Source organism: Vanessa atalanta, chromosome 9, assembly GCF_905147765.1.
Source record: "Vanessa atalanta chromosome 9, ilVanAtal1.2, whole genome shotgun sequence".
In the NCBI taxonomy this organism is placed as follows: domain Eukaryota; kingdom Metazoa; phylum Arthropoda; class Insecta; order Lepidoptera; family Nymphalidae; genus Vanessa; species Vanessa atalanta.
The window spans coordinates 10148954-10173869 of NC_061879.1; the positions used below are offsets into that span (position 1 = coordinate 10148954).

Here is a 24916-nt window from a genome sequence, read left to right on the forward strand (position 1 = left end):
TTACGTGAGTATTTGAATAAATAAAATACGATATAGTTACAAGTACAATTATATCGTTATTATATTTTACAAGATGTATTAAATATAAAGCGCTTATAAGTTCGAGTTGTAGATTTTACCGAGAAGAACCGAAGAAAAACTTAGTAGTGACTCAATTTCATGGTTTTATGAACAATAATCATAGAAAACTAAATATATATATTCTTACATGAAAATCAACAACTAATTCCAGCTTTTTTATCATTTATATTTTCGTGTAAAATAATATGCCTTATTTATTAACGTTAATAATTTTGATAATAGCAGCTATCAAAATAGTCTATTCCATTTATTTTAGTACTATTGCAGACGTTATACATTACTCGCTCGGTCCAGACTAGAAATTATGGGAAGCGACCCAAGTCACGACCCTCGTACACGGTGGTCGGTCGCTTGATGACGCTACTAGATCCATTTAGCAACTAGCTTAACATTATTTTTTGTATTCATAGAAATGAAATATATTAACGTTTTTTATTATTAATAATGATATTAGTGATGGGATTTTTCAAGTATTAGAGTTTCTATTAACCTACGCTGGCTTGGTCAAATATATTGAAATTTCAAAAACGACGAAATTTTCTGCCTTATTTCAACCCCAATCTATAAAATATATAAAAAGAAGAATACCTCTTAAGGCATGTATTTACAAAAAACACAATAATATTTATTACAAGAGTTCGTAAACCGATGTTAGAGACTTACACCTGCTAAGCTCATATTCATACCAAAGAAAAAACAAAAGCCTTCAATTAAATTTAAACAATTAAAACTTTAAATTGAATGTTTCATGTTGCAATTTATCGAAATGAAATATTTATTTTTCGCTCTTTTTTGATTGGATTATTTTTGTTGGATGATTTTTTTTGTGGGATTTATAGTAAAATTGATATATGTATGACTATGCCCTGTTTCAACGCATATCATTTTGTCATCATTTTGATTTTGCAATACTTTGATTTTAGGGTTTATGATTATTTCAGGGAGTGCATGCATCAAGCTTCCACGTAGTTGAATAGACCCATTTCAAATTTTATTTATTTATTTATATATATATGGTCAACAGGTTTTCAGGACGAGTAAACTTGTCGCACTGTAAATGCAATAAAATATATATTTTTTATTTCGTAGCGCTAGTTGTTCTATATAACAATCTTTAATTCTCTTGCAAATGTCAATTCCAAGTCAACAATAAATAAGCGGAAATAAATGGAAAATACACAAAAGTAAACATTTTATTGCTATACACGTAATACAAGTTAAACCACCAAATTATTCGTTGACTCGAGTTTTCAGTGGTAGTAACAAACTTTATAAATAGAGTAACTTCCATTGCAATATTAGTCATGTGAAAATTCGTTCTGAGTTCTGTCCCTTGTGACTTTATTCAAATGAAATAAGTATATCTGTATTTTAACTACAGATATTAATAAACTATAATTATCTCCTTAAAGATTAGCCCAGCAGTGGGACATTTACATTGTTAATTTTTCTTTATTTTGAGATATTTATAACTCTTCCAGTGACGCTTCCTTCGACTTTACCCGTGTTTAATTCAAGTTCGGTTATATTATAAACTGTATATATATATATTATATAAGTCAGTGCTAATGCATATTTTTATTATTCAGTAGGCCTATTTAAAACTAAGGTATATATTTCGACTGAATTGTTTTTGTCAAGATTTCCCCAAAAACAAACAAATGTCCTGTCTCTTTATAGCGTTATGATAAACTGTGAACACGAGCCCGCGCACTTGTATCCAAGCTATATTTACCCGAAATGTTCGCACTTTTGTTTCATCAAATACTCTAGGGTCACTCCTAAAAGTACAAGAAGCGTGAAATTCGGCTTATACTCAGCGTTGAGGAAAAGACGGAAAATTTTCATTCATTTTATCAATGAGACTAAACTCAAATACAAAAGCCATTTTCTAGCTACCAGTGCTGTTGAAACGTTGACAGAATTCTTATATTATTTATTTTTAATTACGTTCTAAGCAATTTTGTGATTTATTTTTGTGTAACAAAAAAAAATTGTCTCAATTTTTATTAAAAACATCTGTTTTGTAAATATTTATGGTATAGCTTGTATATATCTTGACGCGACGTCAAGATTTTTACATCAAATCTGGGATACCCGAAATGAAAGTCAAAGTCAAAAATCGTATTAAAAGCTTCTGGCACTGCTTTTTTTTATGTCAAAGATGGCAAACGAGCAGGAGGCTCACCTGATGGAAAGTGACTACCACCGCCCATGGACATCTGCAACACCGGGGGGCTTGCAGGTGCGTTGCCGGCCTTTCAGGAAAGAGTACGCTCTTTTCTTGAAGGTTCCCAAGTCGTATCGGTTCGGAAAAACCGCCGGCGAACTTACTTATTGATTGACAAAAATCTACCACCTTGTTGCTCTGGCTCTGTGATATTTCTATTTCTATTGGTAGTTATTACAATTCATGTAACTTTGATTATTCATTTTATTTTAATTATAATTCTAAGTAAATAGATTAAGAAAGATTAAATAGTCATTATTTTAAAATGACCTTCGTTGCGTCATAATAATAATTCAAAATTGAAATTAAATTACTGGATATAAGGATATTATCTACTAACTAATATAAATACAAAACATTATAAATATACCGAGCGATTCAAACGCCATCTTCTTCACTGAATCGACTTGGTTGGTAAGGTGTTTTGTGACGAGTATTACAAAAGCCTCGATACAAGGGAAGGAATGGTAACTGTTTTTCTGAATAAAATTTAAGTTAAATGTTCCGCTCAAAAGTAAATTTCTGACTGTATATTTAATTCACTATTTAGCAGAAATATTACTGAAACTAAATTATTATATATATATATATATATATACGATCGTTGCTTCGTGATCATGTAACATTTGAAGGATTTGACCTGGTGAGATCATGTATCTTGCCTATATTAGTTACCCGATAATAGCACTGTACAGAAGCAATTAACTAATTCTATATTTACCTAATCAAACGACTGACTCTGTAGCTTATATTATTGCAATTGAGGCTGTGACTTGAAACATTGATAAATAATTCGAGTATTTTTTATTATTTTGTAATATTCATTATATAAAGTAACCCTATAATATTTCCAATAGTATATTTACACCACTAGGTTTGTATTACGATATTGTACCATTAGAACGCAAAGCAGCGTGTCTGTGCTCTATTATCGTCACAAAATAAAAATAAAACGCGTTTCGCTGAACTTTTTTATTATTCCAATTAACGAAAAAAGGTAATGACTGACAATATTATGAAAGATGAGTAGGTTTAACATAATCTTTTTTATGTTAATGTTGTGATTGTATTGTAAAGTACTGTTGCCTGTTTTTACAACTGTCTTAATGTTTAAGGGTTAACTGCTTAATTTTCTTATACACAAAATGGATAAGATAATTGAAATAAAAGAAATCGTAATGATCGTGTGATCAATTTAATACAGACTTATAAGGGATAACCTCGTTTCATATTTATGTTCCTTTAATAATGGTCCTGCTATCACAAACATTACGAAGATAATATTTCTAGTAAAAAGTTTTATTTATGAGAAATACGGATAATGCATATAATTTAAAGAAAACTAAATCATTTAATACTTTATAATTTATGGATTACGAAGTTGCAACATCCTCAATGACTACCTCTTGATAAATGTTGTAAACGGCACTTAAAAGACATAGTTTTGCATAGGACTTCTAAAATTAAATATGTAACAGTACCAAGTTGGAAATGAGAACAAAAAGTATTCGAATTTCCTCAATAATTTATATTATTTTTTCAAAAATAAAGCTGTATGTCGTTAATCAAGAATTCAAAATGTTCTTATTTTACATATTAAAAATAATAAGTATGTTATTTTAACGTTTACCTTGAAAACTAAGTTGTTACGCCACTCGTGCCTGTAATTACACTGGTAAACTCACCCTTCGAAAATGAACACTTCAATTCTAAGTATTGTTGTTTGGCAGTAAAATAAATTATGAGTGGGTGGTACCTATCCAGAAGGGCTTGCACAAAGCCCTAACACCAAGAAGATTTTTTAATGGTATCTTTGATGGGATTTACTTACATTAAGCACTGCACCAGGAGTGGTGAAGTTTCTGTAGGGAGGTTTTCTGTCTCTTATGTATTGAAAGATTTTAGTGCCGTGGCGAAGGAAGACGACCTTATCCAGAAGATGTGGAGGCACGTCGTGAACGCAACGCAGCCGGACAGATCCACCTCGTGTTGCCCATCTCTCCATCTGCAGTTCCACTCTGACTTCTGTGTGTCCTCGGGCTGAAAAAAATATATACTCTTTAATATATATTTATAATACACGTAAGCGGACAAACAAATTGATAGGTCACTAGATAGTATGTGGTCACCATTGTCCATAGAAATTGGCGCTTTAAGAAATATTAACCATTATGACACCAGCCTTGGGAGCTATGATGTTTTGTCCCTGGTGCCTGTAGTGGCCTTTCACTGGCTCTTCAAACCTAATCACAACAATGTTACGTATAGAATAGAATATCTGATGAAGGTTGGTACCTACCCAGACGGGCTAGCAGAAAGTCCTACCACCAAGCTCTAATTAACTGTCTTTGCTTAATTTAAATTGCAAAAAAAAGGTTACTAAACAAGAGTAATTTCTGATTATACTCGTAACTTTCCATACATTATATTTAGTATAAATCTTGTTATTGATTAATTGTTATTAGTTGATGCTGATTTAGGACAATGGATACTAATTTAACGGAAAATATCAGGGTCGAATCCACATCTATCTTAAGACATTTTGCAATATGAAAGAAGACGTTTGGGTTTGTATTTGGAATCTTAATATAAAGAGCAAACGCTGTTTATTAACTCAGGTCGGATTAAATTTTGGGTAATGTGTTACTTAAAGTCAGCTTTATGGTAAGTAAAAAGTGTTATATCACACAGTAAAGTTTTGATATTTTTTATTTAATACGTTGTAATAACTCGGAACTTTTATCGTCCTCCATAGAAACATATACTTGTTTAATTTTTGAAATAGCTTATACTATATTAAGCAATATAGTATTTAATAAAAATATTTTGATTCATCGAAAGCGACTTAAATTGATTTTGTTAAAACATGTAAAGCTCGTGTTATTATTAATTAATTAAATGTTTAATTGAATTTATAAATAAAACGACCATATTATAGGTTATTTAGTTTGATATATAATATTTTTAAATAATTTTAATGCATTTGTATTTTAGTTATTTGACTATGTTTCGCTTGCTTTATTTTATTGAATCAGGTATATGGAAACTTCAAGCACGATCAGATAGATGCGGGATGGGACCTCGTAAATTGAATGATTAGTAAATTGTTTTTCTTGTTAATTCATTTCATTTTCTTTTGCACGCCCGTAATTGCGTTTTCGTTCATTTCCTAAGGTTGGTTGCTAGATAATGCATTTAGTTATGAAAAAGTTGGCGAGTGCTGCAAATTAAGTCTATCTAAATTAACATTTATATTGTCTTCTCATTAGAATAACAGTTTAGTGCTAAAAACTTAATAAAAAATCTTTTCCGGCGATTTAAAGTAAAATATAACAACGTGTGTCGTGAGATTAATCATACAGACTACGGAGATGATGATATAGTTCCTTGATCACTGTAGCCAAAATCTAGTCGGAAGGATTACTTTTTCAAAAGGCCAGCCATATCAAATGATTATACTCGTGATTTATACCAACAAAGAAATTTTACATGGGAAATTGATTTATCTAATACTACTTAGAGGATAAACTTATAATTGGTAAGTCAAGAATTGTGATTTCCACTTATAATTACAGATTAAAAATTCCTAAAGATTTTGTATAAAAATATCTTCAAAGTTTATTTCAGACGTAAATAACGATTTTTAATCGTTCTTCACGTGTTGAATTTTGAGTTTTATTTTTATATGTCCTGATTATAGAAACGACGAAATATTGTTGTTAATATAACTTAAGTATAATCATATTGAACTTTTTACATGAAAGTCACTGGTTTGAACGACTGTTATGGAAAAAGTTCTTGAAAAGTATTTCAGTGAACCGCAACGATTAAGAGTACTTTCCGTTTCTTTGAACAGAAAAAATAAAAGAGCTGAAAATTACATCAAAGACTTCACCGTTGTTATGTGTAAACTAATGATCTGTTTAAGATGGTAGCAAAATATAATCATAACTTAATACATCCTAATCTATTATCCTCATCATCTCTCAGTCGAAGGACGTCCACTGCTGGACATAGGTCTCCCCCAAAGATCGCCACAACGACCGGTTTTGTGCAGCCCGCAACCAGCGGCTTCCCGCGACCTTCACCAGGTCGTCGAACCACCTTGTGTGTGGGGGAGGGGGGGTCTACTAATGCTGCGTCTTCCGGTCCATGATCGCCACTCTAGAACTCGTCGGCCCCGTCGGCCGTCGGTTCTACGAGAAATGTGCCCCGACCACTGCCACTTAAGTGTGGCATTCTTCGGGCTATGTCGGTGACCTTAGTTCTTCTGCGGACCTCCTCATTTCTGATTCGATCTGGCAGAGAAACTCCGAGCATATCCCTCTCCATTGCCCTTTGGGTGACCTTAAGCCTTCATATGAGGCCCATTGTGAAGGACCACCGAGCCGTAAGTCATCACTGGCAACACACACTGGTGAAAGACTTAATATATATATATATATGCCTATAATCCTGGAGCAAGATAATACACACCACACACACATTACCCTTTGAAATTACTTTTTCTTTTAGATTTTTGCTCTGTTTATTTCTGTAGTTGACTAGCTGGCTTGGGTAAGCCGAGGGGGCTTACCCAAGCGAAATTTATAAAACTTAACACAAACCTTCACTTCAATTTTACCCCCTCGAGGGGTGAAATAAAAAAAAGGAGCATGTCCTTCCACGGAATTCAAATTTCAAGGTTCAACGAATTAAGCGTGAAGAGGTAACAGAGTTACTTTCGCATTTATAATATTAGTAGGATGTATGTATTCCAAATGAGAAAAAAGAGGACAAAATGTTGTGTATTCAATTTAATCCTGTAACAGGACCTTTCAAAAGTGCTTGGAAGAGTCTACTTGAATAAAGTATATTGTGATTTAATGATGCGAAGTGTGTCTTTAATAGAATTGCTTAATCCAACATAAATCTTTATCTTCGAAAATCTCAGATTATTCTGAAATTTGGCAGCGCAAGAGAAAAGTAAAACTACAAGACAGTGTTAAAAATTCACTAGGTCTTTAAAAAATGATGTACCTTATATTTATATTAAAAATTAAATAGAATATTGTTTCATCTGTATCCAACTTCATAGTTCTACTATGAAGTTGGATGTTCCGGAAACTAAACTTTCATGCGACAAAAAAATACTTGTTACTTCTGCCGAATTCTAGTTGCTTTTTTATTCTAGCTGACAAACTAAATGATATTATTTTTAAAGCTAAATTAAAGCCCATGACTGTTGGCCTAATAGTATTTGTTGACTCGCTATTTCAGCTTTTATTTTCACTAATATATTTCGACGAAATATATTTACATTTTACACAGTGATAGTATTTACTGTAATATAATTTCTTTTCTATTCATATATAAAATGTTTTAGTAGATACACTAGAATAAAATAAGAAAATATTAGATTTTAATTTAATCTTTATCATCTGTGCTTTATTATAATAAATGGGTACAAAAAATATTAAAATCCGCTTTCTTTGTATAAAGCCTGCCATTAAAGAACTCGAAAAATGCAAATTTTTAAGAGTAAAGAGTGATGAAAAGTATGATTTATTTATGAGTGTTCCGTCTACATTACAGCAGGACTTTGCCTGGTGAATAAAATATCTGGAATTAAAAATATATAAAATGTAATTTTATAATTTTATTTAGAACTCTATTAAGGCACGTACGGGCTCAGGCATCTGTTATACTGACAGGGTATCGTGAGAGAGTGTAAGTTTCTGGTGTCTAAACGATGTTTCCTTATTTTACTTTCTTACAGCAAGTAATATTAATAACGGATTACGCTCATTATAATGAGCAGATATATCTGTATATAGCATTACACTGGCTATATACAGATATAATGAATGAGTTCTGCATTTCGTATTATTCCGGTATGTCATTGGGAAATTTCGTGAAACAATTCGATACCTCTTTGAAGATTCTGTATTTTTTTGCTATAAAAGCAATGTTTGTATTCTCAATAACTCCTTTCCTAAATCATTGGTATTGATTCTTGTTAAATCATCTCTAATATTCTAGTGCCTCATAAGACTTAGAGCTCTGTTCCAACTCCGGGTAGTTAAATCTTCTTTATTAAGATTTAATAAAATAGCTTGTGTCAAGGCGAATCAGATAATTTATGTATTCCCACACTTCCGAAAAAATATATCCAGTGAAATAATAATAATTGGTGCAATAAAATACTGCTAATAATATTAACACTATTTTATTTGATTGTATAATTTTCAGTTTAAAATGACGCGGAATAAGCAAAACAAAAGATCGGAATTCTTTAGCTCATTCCTGCTTTAAATCCTTCTGTCGCTAGTCCGCCCTCGCATCGCTCTATACGATGAGGTATTAGGGCTAAAATAAAACGATCTTTTATACAATAAACACTAATTTCTAAATAAACATTTACATAATATTATTTATTATATACTTAGATAATACTATATATTATATATAAATAGTCAAAAACCACGCATTCCTATTTAATAAAGTCTGCTAACAAAATATTCCATATAAACAAACAATTTATTTTGACATAGCAACGGAACTACGAGTAAGATGTGCTACTGTCACATTTGTGGAAAACCAAATCCTTCCTCTATTTTCCTGTTTAAAAGGAATTCAAAGGCCTTTGGCTTTCAAAGCGATACACTCATACAAGTTTGACCGCTTTATTCTTAGTAACAGAATACAGTTATTTGGTAGTAACTTTGTCAGTTGTGTTGTACGAGTATGTTTACTTAGCGTTTACGGAAACATCAAGATTTGATTTGCTTCTAACACGGGAACTTATGTTTCTATTGCTTAATTCGTAAACTTATCAACGACATGTTATGCTTTGTGAACATGCATTCTATAACTGTGAAAGTTACAATGCACTACATATAATTTATTGAGCTGAAATCTTGGATAGCACACCATTGTTTTAAAGCATATTCTCCGGTATCCGCTTCGCTTGAGTAGACGATTTTAGATTTTATTTCGCTCGTGATGTTGTTTTCTATTTTTTTTTCATTATTGATCTAGATGAAATATAACATAAGCGCACTTGAAAATAATTAGTGATGCTTGTCTGGATTTCAACCTGTAATCTTCAGTTAAGATTTGCATTTTCTAGCCACTAGACTACCTTGGTTACTTAAGCATAAAATTATATGAGCTCTAAATTTTTATTACGAAAATTCCTCAGACATATTAAAATAAAAGTCTGAAACATTGTGACTTTTATGAAGATTACGTTGCGGTAGACGATTCTCACAAGGACTGAGGAGCTATCCAGTATATCGCTCACGGGTAACGGTAGTTTTTTTAGTTGAAATGCGGAAAAGGGCTGAAATATAATATGCAATCTAGTAAAATTGAGGCGCCCCGTGAAATCGCCTCGCATCCTTCTTGCGTGTCGTAAACCATTCCTGTTTTTATGGTTTGCACGCTTTACGAGTTTCGACGCTACTATGCAACTTTCAGTTGGTACGTAGCGGTACTATAGAACAGACTATCAATATTTTGATTATAATGTAATTTGTCTAATTGTTATAATGAAACAAAATGGCATTATTTTGTTTCATTATTTTCGAAGACATTGTACGTTTCATTAAAACGTCATAGAATAATTTTATTTTATTGACTTAATATTAGTGAACATCGTGTTTCTCATTGAAGAATTAATGTTCATTAAAAATAATAATTTAATGTAATAGGTTTTTTTCGTATAATATAAATAAGCATTTCTTTAGCGGTCGCTCTGACCAAAATAACAATATTTATTTAATCTAGTATAGATTGTATTGTCTGTTCACTAAAAGCGTAAGTAATGTTTTCACCGAATCAGTTCGCTGGAACTCCATTTGCAAGATTTAACTCACTCACTTTATAGGTTGCACAAATTCGAAATAGATTTATCTCCAAATAGCTTGTCGACAGTTTTGGACTTCGTCTGCGTAATAATCGTTTTTTTTTTATTACATAGTTTTGCAAAAAAATGTAATAACGAATTTCAGCAAAAGGAATTTGCCCATTTAGAAGATATTTTTCTGAAATATTGGAGCAGTGCTGTGTAACTACAGGAATAAGGGACTGATATCTGACCAAGGTTGGTGGCGCATTGGTGATACGAGGAATGATTAATATTTCTGGCAGTGCTAATGTATGGGTATGGGTTGTAGTTACCACTTACCATCAGGTGACACATCTGTCCGTCCGTCCACTTAAACTTATATGTAGCGGATGAAAATCTGCCACGTATAGGTGTATAGGACAATTGGAGCAGCTTCAAAATTAACTCCTCAAGGAGTGGAAACCTTAGCCTAGCAGTGAAATATTTCCAGGTTGTTACTAATAAATGCTAAAAAGATGTAGTCTTATAAGGAGTTTGGCTGCCGGGGTTAAATTCGATGGGCAGGATATTATTACCTCAGCTAACATCTTTTTTTTACATAGTTTTCTTATCCTGCAAGATATTTAATATAACATATTTCAAAGTTAAATTTTATATCTTGTTAATCTACACTCAGAGAGAGAATACTTAAATATGGTTATCTTTTAAAATGCAAGAAAGCATCCCTCGGGTATCGCGAGCACTTTGGACGAGATTTCTGTCACAGTTTTTAAACGATATTGAAGGAAGTAAATTTAGTTGAAATAGTAACTATATTATGTTTTGTCGTGTTGATATTCTAAAATGTATCTCTTTGTGATGTAAAATGAAGAAAATTATTGTTTGATTATTAATTCTTTGTATAAAACTTTTGACTTAAATATTTAAATTAAGGAATATTACAATTATTACGTTTTAAGTTTAAAATTGAAATAAATTTTAAATAAAATTAAAGTGATGCTTACATCGAAATTGTTTATATTCATGTTTTCTCCAAACTGATAAAGCGCGACACGTCTTTTGTTAATACGTCAGAAATACTGTCCCTTTAATTTTGAATTATTGATGTATTAATAAATTATTATATACTACCGGGATATTTGCATTCGCTTTTGATTTTGTTGTTTTTCTATAATGTTCCAAGCGCTTCTGCTTTTAGTTTTGCAATTTCTATATTAATTATTTATTAAACATATGTTTGATATATATTCTTATTTTTTTATATATATTGAAATTCAATTATAATCAACGGTATTATATTAAAGTACTATTAATTTAGCTAAAACGTACATAATATTTTATATAATATTAATGTTTGTCAAAAGCACTGTGATCTTGTTTTGAATATTATTTGCTATTATATTTGTTTCAACGCCTCTTTAAATGTTCTTGTAAGCCATTATGTGATACCGCTTCACCTTTTATTCATTGGTGGTACCATACCAGTAACCATCACTCAAGTGCCAACAACAACTGTACGAAGTTTCAACTCAATCAGAGGAATGAAACGACGCGTGAATGTATAGAATACGAACAAAAACGAGTGTTAATTTTGCCTTCGGTCTAACTCTGACACTTGAACTGATCATCGAACTATCAATTTTAATGGATAGAATTCTGTAATTATACTTTTACAAATAAATCTAAAAAAAATTAATAAATGTACGTCTCGAAGTTCATTCTAATATTATTAAGAGTAGGATTATTATAAATTACTAAATAGTTATTTTTGATAATAGTAAAATTTAATAGTAAACAATGAATTCACGAGTTTCCCGCGATAGTGTTTGGCTAATGTAAGCACCGCAAGAAAAGGCAGACTGTTGGTGTTACGCAAATATACACAAAATACCTCTAGAATATTAACATTTACGCCACTGAAATAGAATTCAGAAATATTGGTAAGATTTTCAGGAAGGTGGAAATACAAAGCGGGTCTCGGCAGAACGGCGTGTACGTGAATGGTGTGAAGATTATGTATTATGTATGATATTTGTACCTTCGTTCTGATTCTGGACCTCTTGTTTAAATATTGTAGGTAGTTCATTGCTCCTTTGGAGTAAAGTTATAATGTTAGCTAGTACACAATCTGTGCATTATTATTCATTCAAAATTATCTGGATTATTTTCATAAAGAGTCTCAGCATTTTGTAGTAATGCTTCAAGCTTCAAGGCTGTTACTACGATTTTAAATGCGGAAATTTGAAATTTAAATTGCTGGGTTAAATGCGACCGCGGTCTGTTGCTACTTTCGTTAAATTTTCATCGAATTTGTCAATATTACTGTGAAGTAGAATTATGACATTTATCCAAAGGCATTTTAAATTATAATTGAACTGTTATATAATGTTATAAAACTTGACTATTGATCATTAAAAAAATCAATCATATATCTCACAACAATTGTAATTTAAGACTCCAAATGATATAATTTGTCTATATCTAAATATCTATTGTTTTTTCAGAAGAATGTCTTTGTATGTTAATAATGCCATACCAACTCTCATCACAATCCTTACACTACTTTTACTTGGTGGTAGGACTTAGTGCAAGCCCGTCTACCGCCAAATAACAGTACTCTGTATTTTTGTGTTCCGGTTAGAAGGGTGAGTGAGCCAGTGTAATCACAGGCTCAAGGGACATAACATCTTACTTCCCAAGGTTGGTGAACTTTACGAGATTATTTTCGTAATTTATTTTTTCTTCTATTATCAAAAGAAAATTTTCCGATAAAGAATGCCTTGTTTCTCTTTTGCGATTAAGTGGAGGCTGTTGATTTAACTATTATTTTTTTAGAACTATTATTTTCTGTGGATCTCATTCAGAAATTGACTACAAAGGTTACGCAAAAGTTTAAAGTATTGTGTTGAAGGTAAGAATGAATCTTGGCTCAGGATACTGCTAACGTAGACGAAAGTACTTGTATTTGGAGCACGTGCGTTCCTAGTTACGTCTGTTGACAGGACGTCATAAACTGGAGTCCACGTTACCAACGGCGGCTAATTATTCATGTAATTCGTACAACTATTAATTTGATTAAAATTAAGTTTGAAAATATAATTGACATCGTTACATTTAATGCGATATTTTATAATTAAATCCATACTAATATTATAAATGCGAAAGTAACTCAAATTAAGCACATGAAAAATCAGTGGTGCTTGCCTGGCTTTGACCCCGAAATCATCGGTTAAGATGCGCGTGTCCTAACCTAACCACTGGGCTATCTCGGCTCCCTAAACTATCTCGCGAGATTGTAAGCCGTTAAGAGATTGTGAATACAATTAAAATTCGGTAGATTACGGAAGTGAATTTAAGTTAAATTATAAAAACTTTAACCTAAGCTAAATATAATGAACTAGTAAAATTTTACGTTTTACTGTAAGATGAAGCACCGCGCGATGGATTTTACACTATCCGTCTTTTGCGTGTTATATTTGATAATAAATTTCATTTATATAGTATTTATTTCTATTTATAAGCATGTATATTATGATTGAGTCGACCTGAACGCGTCCGATCACGTTGGCCAACACACTGACACAGGATATAGTAAAGTGTACAAGTATGTGCGCAAACACTGATTTACCCCCTATTCTCTCACTCTCAGACCGGTTGACAAATCTAACAGGACCCGTAAGGGTTCAGGCGCAAACCCAACCTCTTTAAGTGCTTTCCGAGGCACGGGAGTTCACAGACTTCGAACTTCCAGACTCAGAGGCTGTTAATGAAGTTTTTTCGGCAGAAATACCCGACCTAACATTTGAACTTGGAACCTCAGGATCTAAGGCCTTATAGATATAAGCCGCTAGACCAACGATGCAGTCAGTATGAATTTTATAATAGGTATGTACCCGTAGTAGTGTAACCTGGTAGAATAAGCCCTTAAATATTTTCCTTAAAGGCATAGGGATTTTGCTGATTAGTAGGACATTTATGGGCTGTTATTTTCTATTATTACTGTTATTTACTGTATTATATTAGCACTATCCCGTTTCCTTACTTTATAACCTCATAATAAAAGTTGTCGGTAAGATATTGCTTGAAGCAATAAGGCCGCCTTTGTAGACTCTCTTTCATAAGTTTATTTGTATTTAACTTTTTGTTTTTAACTCGAGTGCAATAAATAGTTTTCTTCTTTTATTTATTTTATATCGTTAGGGTTATGACATTGTTTGGGTTGAATTAACTTTATATTGTGTTCCGCTTACTAGTAAACATTTTAAGCGATACTGTAACAATTACTTATCTTTTATCAAATGTCTTATTACTGACGATAGAAAAAGACAAATAGGTTCGCAACTATTCAACCGCTATACAAAATTTATTAGTAAGCTCCTACTGATAAATGTTGTAAGGCCGTAGATCTTATTAATAATTAATCTTAACTGTAACCGTTACATGCCAGAAATATCAGTACATTTGTTAAACTCAAGTAGCCTGTAAATGTTCACTCCTGGGGATGTTTTTCTTTGAAGTGAAAAATTGGAGCTTATTCTACAACACCACTCGTTGCGCTTGGGTGGATAAATATGTGGGATACCTTCATACGACTTTTATGCAGGTTTTCCGATATATCCGTTCCTCGCCGAACATGATATGAATTATAAACACGAGTTAAGCACATGAAAATTCAGTGGGTTTGACCTTTTTTTTATGGCATTGGTTGGCGGACGAGCACATGGGCCACCTGATGGTAAGTGGTCACCACCGCCCATAGACAAAGAAATCTGTAAGAAATATTAACTATTCCTTACAACACCTATGCGCCACCAACCTTGGGAACTAAGATGTTATGTCCCTTGTGCATGTGATTACACTGGCTCACTCACCCTTCTAATCGGAACACAACAATACAGAGTACTGTTATTTTGCGGTTTGAACCCACAATATACGCTTAAGATTCATGTGTTCTAATGAATGGGTCAGTTTTGGTTCTATCTTAAGGGCAAATAAATATATTTTTTTAGGATTAGTAAAGAAAAACATGGTGTAATGTATTGTAACATTTGATTATTTTTAATGTTTACAAACTTTGTACGGTCGTGTAAGCCAGTGTGGTTCACTCGACCTAGTTTTGAAGTAAAAACAACCACGCATTGTATCTGCTGCTGATGAAAATATTTCGCGCAGTCTTTATCACAATGGTAGACTTCAGTGCTCTTGTTAGAAATTGCGAATTTTTTGTTCGAGTTATTTGCATCACCTTGTTATTATTTTAACCCAGATAAACCTGTGTTCTAAAACGCTTTACGAGTTTATAACTTTACTGTAACTTGTAAACAAATATAAATCGTAACAGTTTTCATTAATACAGACATAGAGAGTGGGGTCATTCAGAATGTTTTAAGGGCCATTCTGGGTATGGCGCTGTGCAGACTCTGGGGGCGAGTGGTCGGCGTGCTTTCAATACAGTTATTCAGTGTGCGTTGGCTGAGGCACTACCTACCTAAGTACTGCTCAGTTTGACCTATTGTTATTTGTGTCTATTTTAAAATATATTACGAATATTCTCTTTAATTTTGCACGTCACATTATATCGTCCGAAGACGTTAATACATTTCTGCCACAATACAATATCTTAAATAATATATATTAAAAAAATCACAAAAACTTTAATTTCCTACTATTGGATAACGAGTTTATCTCTTGTTAAGAGGAGACGGTTGGAGATTACATCAGCAAGTTGATATTTTCCTTCAAGGCTTTTTATGCAAAATATTAGTAAAAACAAATTTAGGGTATAAATACCTTAAATTTGTTTATTGTTTTTTGTTCTTTGAAATTGTCGCAGTATACGGATGAGTACTCTCCCGTTAAGGGGATCCTTAGAACATATTCTAATAAAGAAAATTAGTCTTGCTTGCCCGGATTTCAATTCGCTATCATCGGTTAGGATTTCCGTTTCTATTCACTGGGTCATATCTCCATTAACAATTTACAATGAATCCGAGTGTTCTGCTCTTTGCATTTAATAAACTTCGTCCTTGACCTAATGATATATTAAATGTTTTAAAACCAACTTGTTTACACTAATTGGTTGAAAATTAATGTCAATAAAAATACGCGTATTGTAAAGTAAAAACCGTTGCATTTTATATGGCGTTTTACTACACAATTTAATTAATTAAAATACAAGTTTTTATGCCGACGTTTTTAATGAATTAGAAAGTTAAATGCTTCATTCAAATTAAATAATAAAAAAATTTAATAATTTATCGTGTGTTGTAGTTTTTTTTTAAATAAAATTCATGATTACTTACAAAGGGAACAAAAACCGTTGCAGAATATTCACTTGTAGATATTTTCTATCTCGGTAACAGTAGGCTTAGTTACTATTGCTGGACTAAAAACTACACGATTGACAAAGTCAAAAGTAAAATGTCTATTCTATATAGTTCCATTTCTCCATGCTGAAACGAGCCAGCGAGAGTAACTTACCGTGGTTATAATTTTTTAATTTGGTGTTTATAATTGATATAATTTGATGTGATTGATGTGCCTGGAGCGATCGTATTATTTCTAATGTGTTTTCATGTAAAAAGTATAGTAATAATCTTTCAGTATCTTTTACCACAAAAACATTCCTGGTCATTTTTTTAGAATTTTACCATTGAACATTTCTGAACACTTTCTGGGATACTATTGTAAAAGCGTGTACATTTTTCCACAAAAGAATTATTAACCCTGTATTTTCGGGTAAAAGTCGTAACTAGCTTATGCATGTTCCTGGTGTTAATAGTACACCTGTACGTGTATAGCATTACAAATAGTATGTACATGAAAGCTTAAAGTACTAACTTTTATTGATCAAAAGAACCACACAGACTATAATAATTAGGTACTACTATTTCATGATGCGACCTATATAGGTATAAACTATTTCTTCAAATACATGAACAGTCCAGAGAGAACTACGTATTACAATGCCGTCCAAAATTATTAATTAGCGTCTAAAATAATAGAGGGTCGTCTGAAACTAAAGTTCACGTATAAAATAAGACAGTTATAGGAAAATTTAACAAATTTGTCTACAATGGACAGCCAAACTACGATTAATTTAAATGACATTGTTTACAACTGTCAAACAATGAATACCTACTGATTAGATAGACATGTAGACGCAATAATAATCCTTCTGAGATCGGTTGTTTTTTAATCGACAGAATGAAAATTTACAACTATATATTATACAAGTATGAAGATATAAAAGCGTAAGAAGTGTTACAAAACTAAAAAGAAAAAATAATCTTGATAAAAAAAAAAATTAATGAACTTTAAAAAGCGTGGAATATTTTCTTATTTAAATTTCACGACTGCAAATATAAAAAATTAAGACGAGACATTATAACCGTTTTTTTGAAGTAAGTAAAACTACACCTAAAGATTATTTTATAGTATGATATGTTAAGATGTGTTTTATTGAATTTCGTAGCTATTACATACGTAGAGCATATTTAAATGGAAGTAGGAAAAAAGATAAACAAAAGTTAGATTTACGTATTTCATGCAATTTGCTAATAACTTAGCTATATTGTACACTACCAAGGGTTTATGATTAATATATCTTTATTTATAATAGAACACTATTACATTTAACTACTTATTTCCACTTTATTTTTCTTTCAAAATTCTAATAAGAGTTTCGTCGACGGCAGTTTTTCGCAAATCCATAGTGAATATCATAGATTAATCAAGCTCTCGACCAATGATAACGCGTCAATTTGCTGTCAAATGGTGTTTATTTTTTCCCGCTATGGTTGGAATAGAGTATATATCAGCTACTGATCAAAACCGTAGATCTAAGCTATTGATTATAAACGTAAGCCCAACTATGAATATATTTGTAAATCTATTAAATTCTATTGAAAGTTTCAATTTAATAGACATATTAAGCGTTGAATTTATTATACCGTTTTATTCACATAGTAATTATTCAGGATGTTCCCTAAAGGTGACACCAATTAGTCTGTCTCTTTGCAGAGCATGTGACTCTGGAGTTTTGAGTACATGAATTGTTACACGCTTCGCAGAAATTTGTCAAAGAAGCTTTAAAATAGAAAGTTATTTAAGTTTCCAAAATTTTCAAAAAAATAAGAATAATATCGATGTTTAAAAGAGTACTGGTGTCGAGTACTTTCAATTTTTATTTAAATTAACGATTTACTGTAGAAAATATCAAAAATTTGTAAGAAGCATTTTTATAAGAGTTCTGCCCCAGTGAATTATTTTAAATGATAACTGTCCTCTATCCATATACAATTATAGTGCGATATAATATATTTATATTTATCTCATGTACATATTAATGATTTTTGTTTGTTAGGTAAGTACACGTTGGGTTTAAATTTAACATATATGTTTTTTATGAAAAATAATAATCATTGTATAAATGTTATTTATTTTTTCCAATACTCCCCTGAAACTTATCATATTATATTTTATATAATAAGTTTCAGTGGAATATTGGAATATAATATGAAAATGTAACGTTAGTGAGTAAAGTTTTTTCCATTATTCTGATATATTTCGTGTTGGCTACATTTATATTTTCTCACTATCATTCTTTTAATGAATCTATAAATATAAATTCAACCAATAATAACTCTCGGTTCCTAAATTAGCATTAACCAACTTCTATGGGATTAGGCAAGATGTTATATTTATTTTATTGGATACATTTCGGCTCAATAAACAAAATGTGTTTTAGATTTAATTATTAGTGCCTTTTGTGTTTTAGATTTCATAAAATCAAGTCAAATAATGTTTTAGGAACTGTGTCCTGTCCTAAAGAAATCTAAAAATCGATATTATTCACTCAATATTGAAGCTTTACACATACGTATTGATTCTTTTGGTTTAACTAATCACAATTTACCACCGGCTTGAAAAAAAAGGTACCCTAACAAGGTTTAGGTTGTTTTATTATTTAAATATGTAAAAACGATTATAGAATTGAATTGAATTACATTTGGTATTAGATACATGTAACCTATATGTCTATCGTTTAGATGTAGGTCAAGTGTCTGGGGGTCGTCATTGTCATTGTCTTTGAACACAAAAATATCATTCTTGTAAAAGCGAGGTTCCCGTCGAAGAGTTTGATTGAGTTTGATTTTTAAAGTTCCATATTCAAAATCGATTGGATGTTTCCGTTTGTTATAATCTTATATTTGAATATATCATTTTTTTTTTCGATCAAGATTCTCTAAACACTGCCTACAACAGAAACTAATATTTATAATTAAATAATGTTTTTATATCAATATATTTAAAAAATATCAGCGTTCAGAAATTCTTGGGTTACTTGGGGTTAAAGATAAATAGGGTCGAATGTGTTTGCTTTTTATCACTAAAACTAAGGTTTAAGGAATATCTTACCTAATCAGTTATTTTTGGTCGGTGTCAGCCAGAGCAAGGCAAGCGAAATTTATTGAGATATATATTCAGCAACCAGACTTGACTAGTCGACGAAGGTTTAAGGGCTAAGAATCCATACAAATGTGAAATTGTTAAGGATAAAAAATAATAAAAACAATTTAATTTGAATTTTAACCTCATTTTTGAAGTCGTTTAAAAAAATAAAATACGAAAAAGATTGAAGGATCTGAATTAATTAGAATAATTTTATAAGATATATTCCAATCGATGAATAAACAAAATATCTGTAACATTATAAATGTTAAGTTTGTGGGTCTGTTATTTAAATACAATCAAATGGGATGGATTCAAATTAAATTACATTCAGTGCTATAGAACTCGTTACGAGTATATTGTTGGATAAGCTATAAAATAGACACTTATTGATTATTTATAAATATTTCTAGTAATTACTTGGTGGGTAGAAACCACCCTAGCATCACATATTCTACTCAGTATTGCTGTGTTCCAGTTTGCAGGTTGAGTGAGCCAGTGTAACTTGCACAAGAGCAGACATTTTAGTTCCCAATATTGGTAGCGTATTGGTGGTGTAAGAAATGGTTAATGTTTCCCATTTTCTAGTCCGCATAACAAATTTTAGAAAAAAAATACCGTAACCGTTATCGTGCCGTAATTTTCATCATAATTACGTAATTTCTATATTTTTTTATTATTCTCATTCCGAAGTGCTTTTCGTGTCACTAAGCAATTTCATATCTGTTAGAAATGTTTCTGAAATTAGTTTTATTAACATATACCGTTAAAAAAAATGCATTTCTGTCATAACTAATGGCTTTGAATTTTTTTTTGACTTATCGTCTGCATAACTATCTTTTAAAAGTGCATATATTTATAGATATGTAGTGACCTTTGCCATGAAATAAAATAAAAAAAAAAAACTTAAAAAAACGTCACATTCATTAAGAAAAGCATTAAATAAAACATATAATTCCTCACGTGACTATTATTATTCAAGTAAAGCTTATAAAATAATAAAAGAAAACTGAATGCCATACGTAGAGCATTTCTCATAAGAAAAGTCTAGGGCAGACTTGTTCCATTACAATTCGTATTGAATTGGATTTAAAAGATACCGGTTTCATTCATAAAAAGATTTATGTGAAGCAAAATCATGCAACTTAAAGGTTTTGTGAGACTTATATGGATGAAAAGATATTCGAAATTTGAATTACACAGTACGATTATCATTTAAAGCAGGCGAAAGCAAATTTAAATTTGGAAGATAATAAATATTTTATTCTTTGTTGTTTGTCTGAAATATTATATATATTGTGTGTATATAAATATTTATATATTTAATTATGGTGTACTATAAACTTAAATATATTTTACCTGTTCTATACTATTATGTAGACCTTATTTATGTGTACATTAATGTGTACCTATATTTATTCCTCGATAAATGTGATGAGGATTATGGAAGAGCTACGTTCGATCAGGGTTTTAGGACTAATCTAATTTAATACGATCACAAATAAAGCGAATAAGAGTGTAATATTTTCGCACTACCGTAAATTTGTATTCACTTTTGTTGCTTCATTACAATGTTCCGCGTGCTCCATCTGCAACTGTATTATATCTGAGAGTTAGACATACAAATGTGAGCGTATCAAGCTCTCGAATAGAATAAAATATAGTTTTATCAGTTACCACAAATTTTTGTTACTTGTAATGTTGAGAAAGTTATAGATTTATTTGCGACTGGATTTATTAAATACTTAAATAAAAATACAGATAATATTACTCGAATACTTATTACATCTTAATACGGTATTATAATATCAAGTATTATTTTAATATAACCCACAATAGCAATTTTATAATATAAAATGTTGCAAGATATAATATATGATTTTCTTATAAGCATGGAGCTACATTCCAATAAATTTAGCTCAGATTAAAATCACCAACAGCATCCATATATTGTTTCGACAGGCTATTAAAGTAATTTTAAAGTTCAATCTTCGCGCAAAGCAAAATTTAAGTACTTTTAACGTCAGTTGTCTTTATAATATGTACATGTTATGATACTATTCAAACATGAAGATTTTTAAATAAAGAACACTATTTTTAATACAACAGAAAAAAAAAGTTTAGATTCCTTAAGAAAATAAATGCCAACTGCAAGAATATTGTTAAGTTGGTACAACGTGTTTTTGACATATTATACCGCTATGTCTAACAAAATTTTGAAGTGATACCAATATGTAATATAACGAGCGGTTTAATTTTGCAAATTGAATGACGTTAGACAACTGTTACGTTAGCAATGTTTTTTTTTTTTAAATTCGTTCTTTATTTGAATGGTTTTTATTAATGTTGATTGATGTTTGTTAGCACTTTCGCGTTTTATTGAAGTGGTTTGAATGGATTACTATTGTGATTCGTGTTTACACGAGAGACTACTTCAACCTTTTGTAAGGCTTTATATATTATTCACTATTTTAAAATCGGAACTGTCACATTTAATATAAAAACTCAAATACGAACATCTCAACTAGTGTTGGAATAATAAAAATATAATGTAAGTAAATTGACTTATTTTTTCACCGTCTTCTATATCAGCAATTCTCAGTCTGCCTTTTGAAATACTATTGTTAAATTTAATAGGCGCTATCAAACGTCTTTTGTAAGAGAAGAACAATAATACACCGGGAACGTTGCATTGTAACAATTTAACTTTGCACCCATTGAGCAATTTTAAATTCTGTCGCCAATAATTTCTGATTCAATGATACCTTTTAATTACATAACAATGGATATAAAGCTCTAAGTTAATCTGACAAATATTTGTTGCAAACTTCAAATTTGATACGAGCAAGTTCGTATATTGTCATAGTAGTTATATATTAAACAATTACATATTAATGTTTGAATTATTATTCAAAATGTCATTGTCTTTTTTATCATAAGTCTGCGATAAGTAAATCCAGCTTTATTCCATCTGTTCTTATTTTAAAATTGAATAATATTTAATTATGTGCAATAGCGTATGAATTATTTTTTCTTTCCTGTCAAAACTGGTCGCCACTATCTTATTTTCCATTTCTGTTACTTGCAAACTGTCAACCTTCTTACTAAAATGTAAAAGAATGAGAATAAAAATAAAAACGTATAAATTGAACTGAAGTTTTAAAACTTTACTTCTCACGCGATTTTTTCACAGCTACACGTTCCGAATTTATAAATTTGTTTCTACACCACGTTGAATAGTACTTGTTGATTTTTAAGAAGGATATTATTAGTATATTTTAATTTAATTGTATTTGATTGTCATAATGTTTGTATATGTTGGAAAGTAACTATTGAGTTTCTCGCCGGTTCTTATCGGACAATCCGGACCGCAGTTACATTTGGTTTTTTAATTTATTATTATAATTACAATTGTTTATATACGACATCACTTTAGAAACCTCTAAAATTATCCCTGTTTCTCTACTATATTGTGCATGTATCATATATATAAACCTTCCTCTTAAATCAATCTATACTATGTAATGATATGCCATCCCTGAGGTTGATCCCATTCCGATTTATTATTATTTTTATACAAAAAAGTTTTAACATAATGCTTTGATAATGATGGAACGATAAAAGGTTAATATATGATTCAGCTTAAGGTTAATTAGTGCTTGTAGTCTACGCGGAAATGCTGTCTGTCATAAAATTTAAATTAGGTATAAATTTATATTTGAAATTGTAGCAGAAAGTTGAATTATTTATATCATTATATATAGTAATTTGGTTATGTAATAAATTCTAATGGAAATATTTTCACAATTCAATTTTTGACTAAGTTGTATCCGAGTTTGAATTTTCAATATAAATAAAGTGGAAAGATTTTGAATACTACGTTATAGATTTTCGTTTATAATAAAAAATGATTGTGTTGGCCAGTATTCATGTATTAATGTATGAATATCGAAGTACATAATTATGTCGTGTTTTTTTTTAGTATTGTTATAAATATACCGGAATTAAACTTATCACTCAGTACTCAATATGCTTTAGACGTGAAGAATAGATGGTTGATGTTCTAAAAGATTTATCGAGTTTGGGTAACAGGTGATACTAATTAAATTATTATTAAATAGCTTATTCCCAAGACACACACACATCACGGTGATGGGGATTCACTCAACGGCTGTGCCTAGAAGGCAAACGAGACGAATTTCCCCTTACTATATATTTAGGCGACATCTTGTAGTAACATTGTTATTACACATCTATTATCAGTTTAACTTCCTCGTAGTTTAATAAGTATATATAAAAGCGAAATACCACTCAGAGATTAATCACGAAATCTCAGAAACTATAACATCTATAATTTTGAAATTTGGCAGAAAGGATTTTTCGAAACTCCATCCCTAAGGGGGTAAAACGGGGAAGTTTGTATGAAAGTCCTATGTTAAATAAGATAATTGAAATTTAAAATGTATGCTCTATATATGGGTGTGAAGGTGTACCGAAAATTTATCTTTAGAAACGAACCCCCTTTAGGGGTTAAAACAGGGAATGGTAGTTTGTATGGATGTCCAATGTTATTGAAGTTAAAGTAATTATGGCATAAGGATTTTAAATGGTATTTAAGTATAATATAAAGAAGGATGTTTTATTATAACTTACTGTAAAATAAGTCGCCTCCCGCTTTCTGTCTGTCCCTATGTATGCTTAGATATTTAAAACCACGCGACGGATTTTGATCCGTTTTTTTTAATAGATAAAATAATTTTTTAAGATTTGTAATGTGAAATTAAACACCTTTTTTGCGCTTTGCAAACGCTGGCTGAACCCTACGAGATAGATTAAGATAATGTACTGTAGTATTATACACCTTAAAAAAGTTCATGATGGTATATGTCTATCTCTCGGAGATAGCCTAAAAATAACCATTTTTTATCGTTTTCTTTACGAGAAATAATAGCTTATTTATGAAGCGATTTTAAGCAATACAGCATTAATCATTATCCAATTAAGTACTTTAAATTCATTGTGCATTTAATATTTTATAACAGCATGTAATTTAAATGAATATTTTCGAAGATATTACAAATACAGGGACATTTGTTATATCTTCGAAAATAGCGTTTTATATTCTTTTATGACATAAAAGCTATGACCGTTGTATAGAAAGATATCACCATCCTCCTGCCCTTATCCCAATTTTACTTGGGGTCGGCGCAGCATGTCTTCTTCTTCCATACTTCTCTGTCGGACGTCATCTCACAAGTAACATTCTTTCTAACCATATCGTCTTTCACACAATCCATTCATCGTTTAAAACATCTGCTAGC

General features: G+C 30.9%; 1 protein-coding gene across 1 annotated transcript in view; it reads right to left on the reverse strand.

Annotated features, from left to right (window-relative positions):
* Positions 1-24916, reverse strand: part of LOC125066431 — an 87985-nt gene that overhangs the window by 18479 nt on the left and 44590 nt on the right. Inside the window, exon 2 of the mRNA XM_047674501.1 lies at positions 4143-4351. Within this exon, the coding sequence (XP_047530457.1) occupies positions 4143-4351 (209 nt within the window). The remainder of the gene's footprint in view (positions 1-4142; positions 4352-24916) is intronic.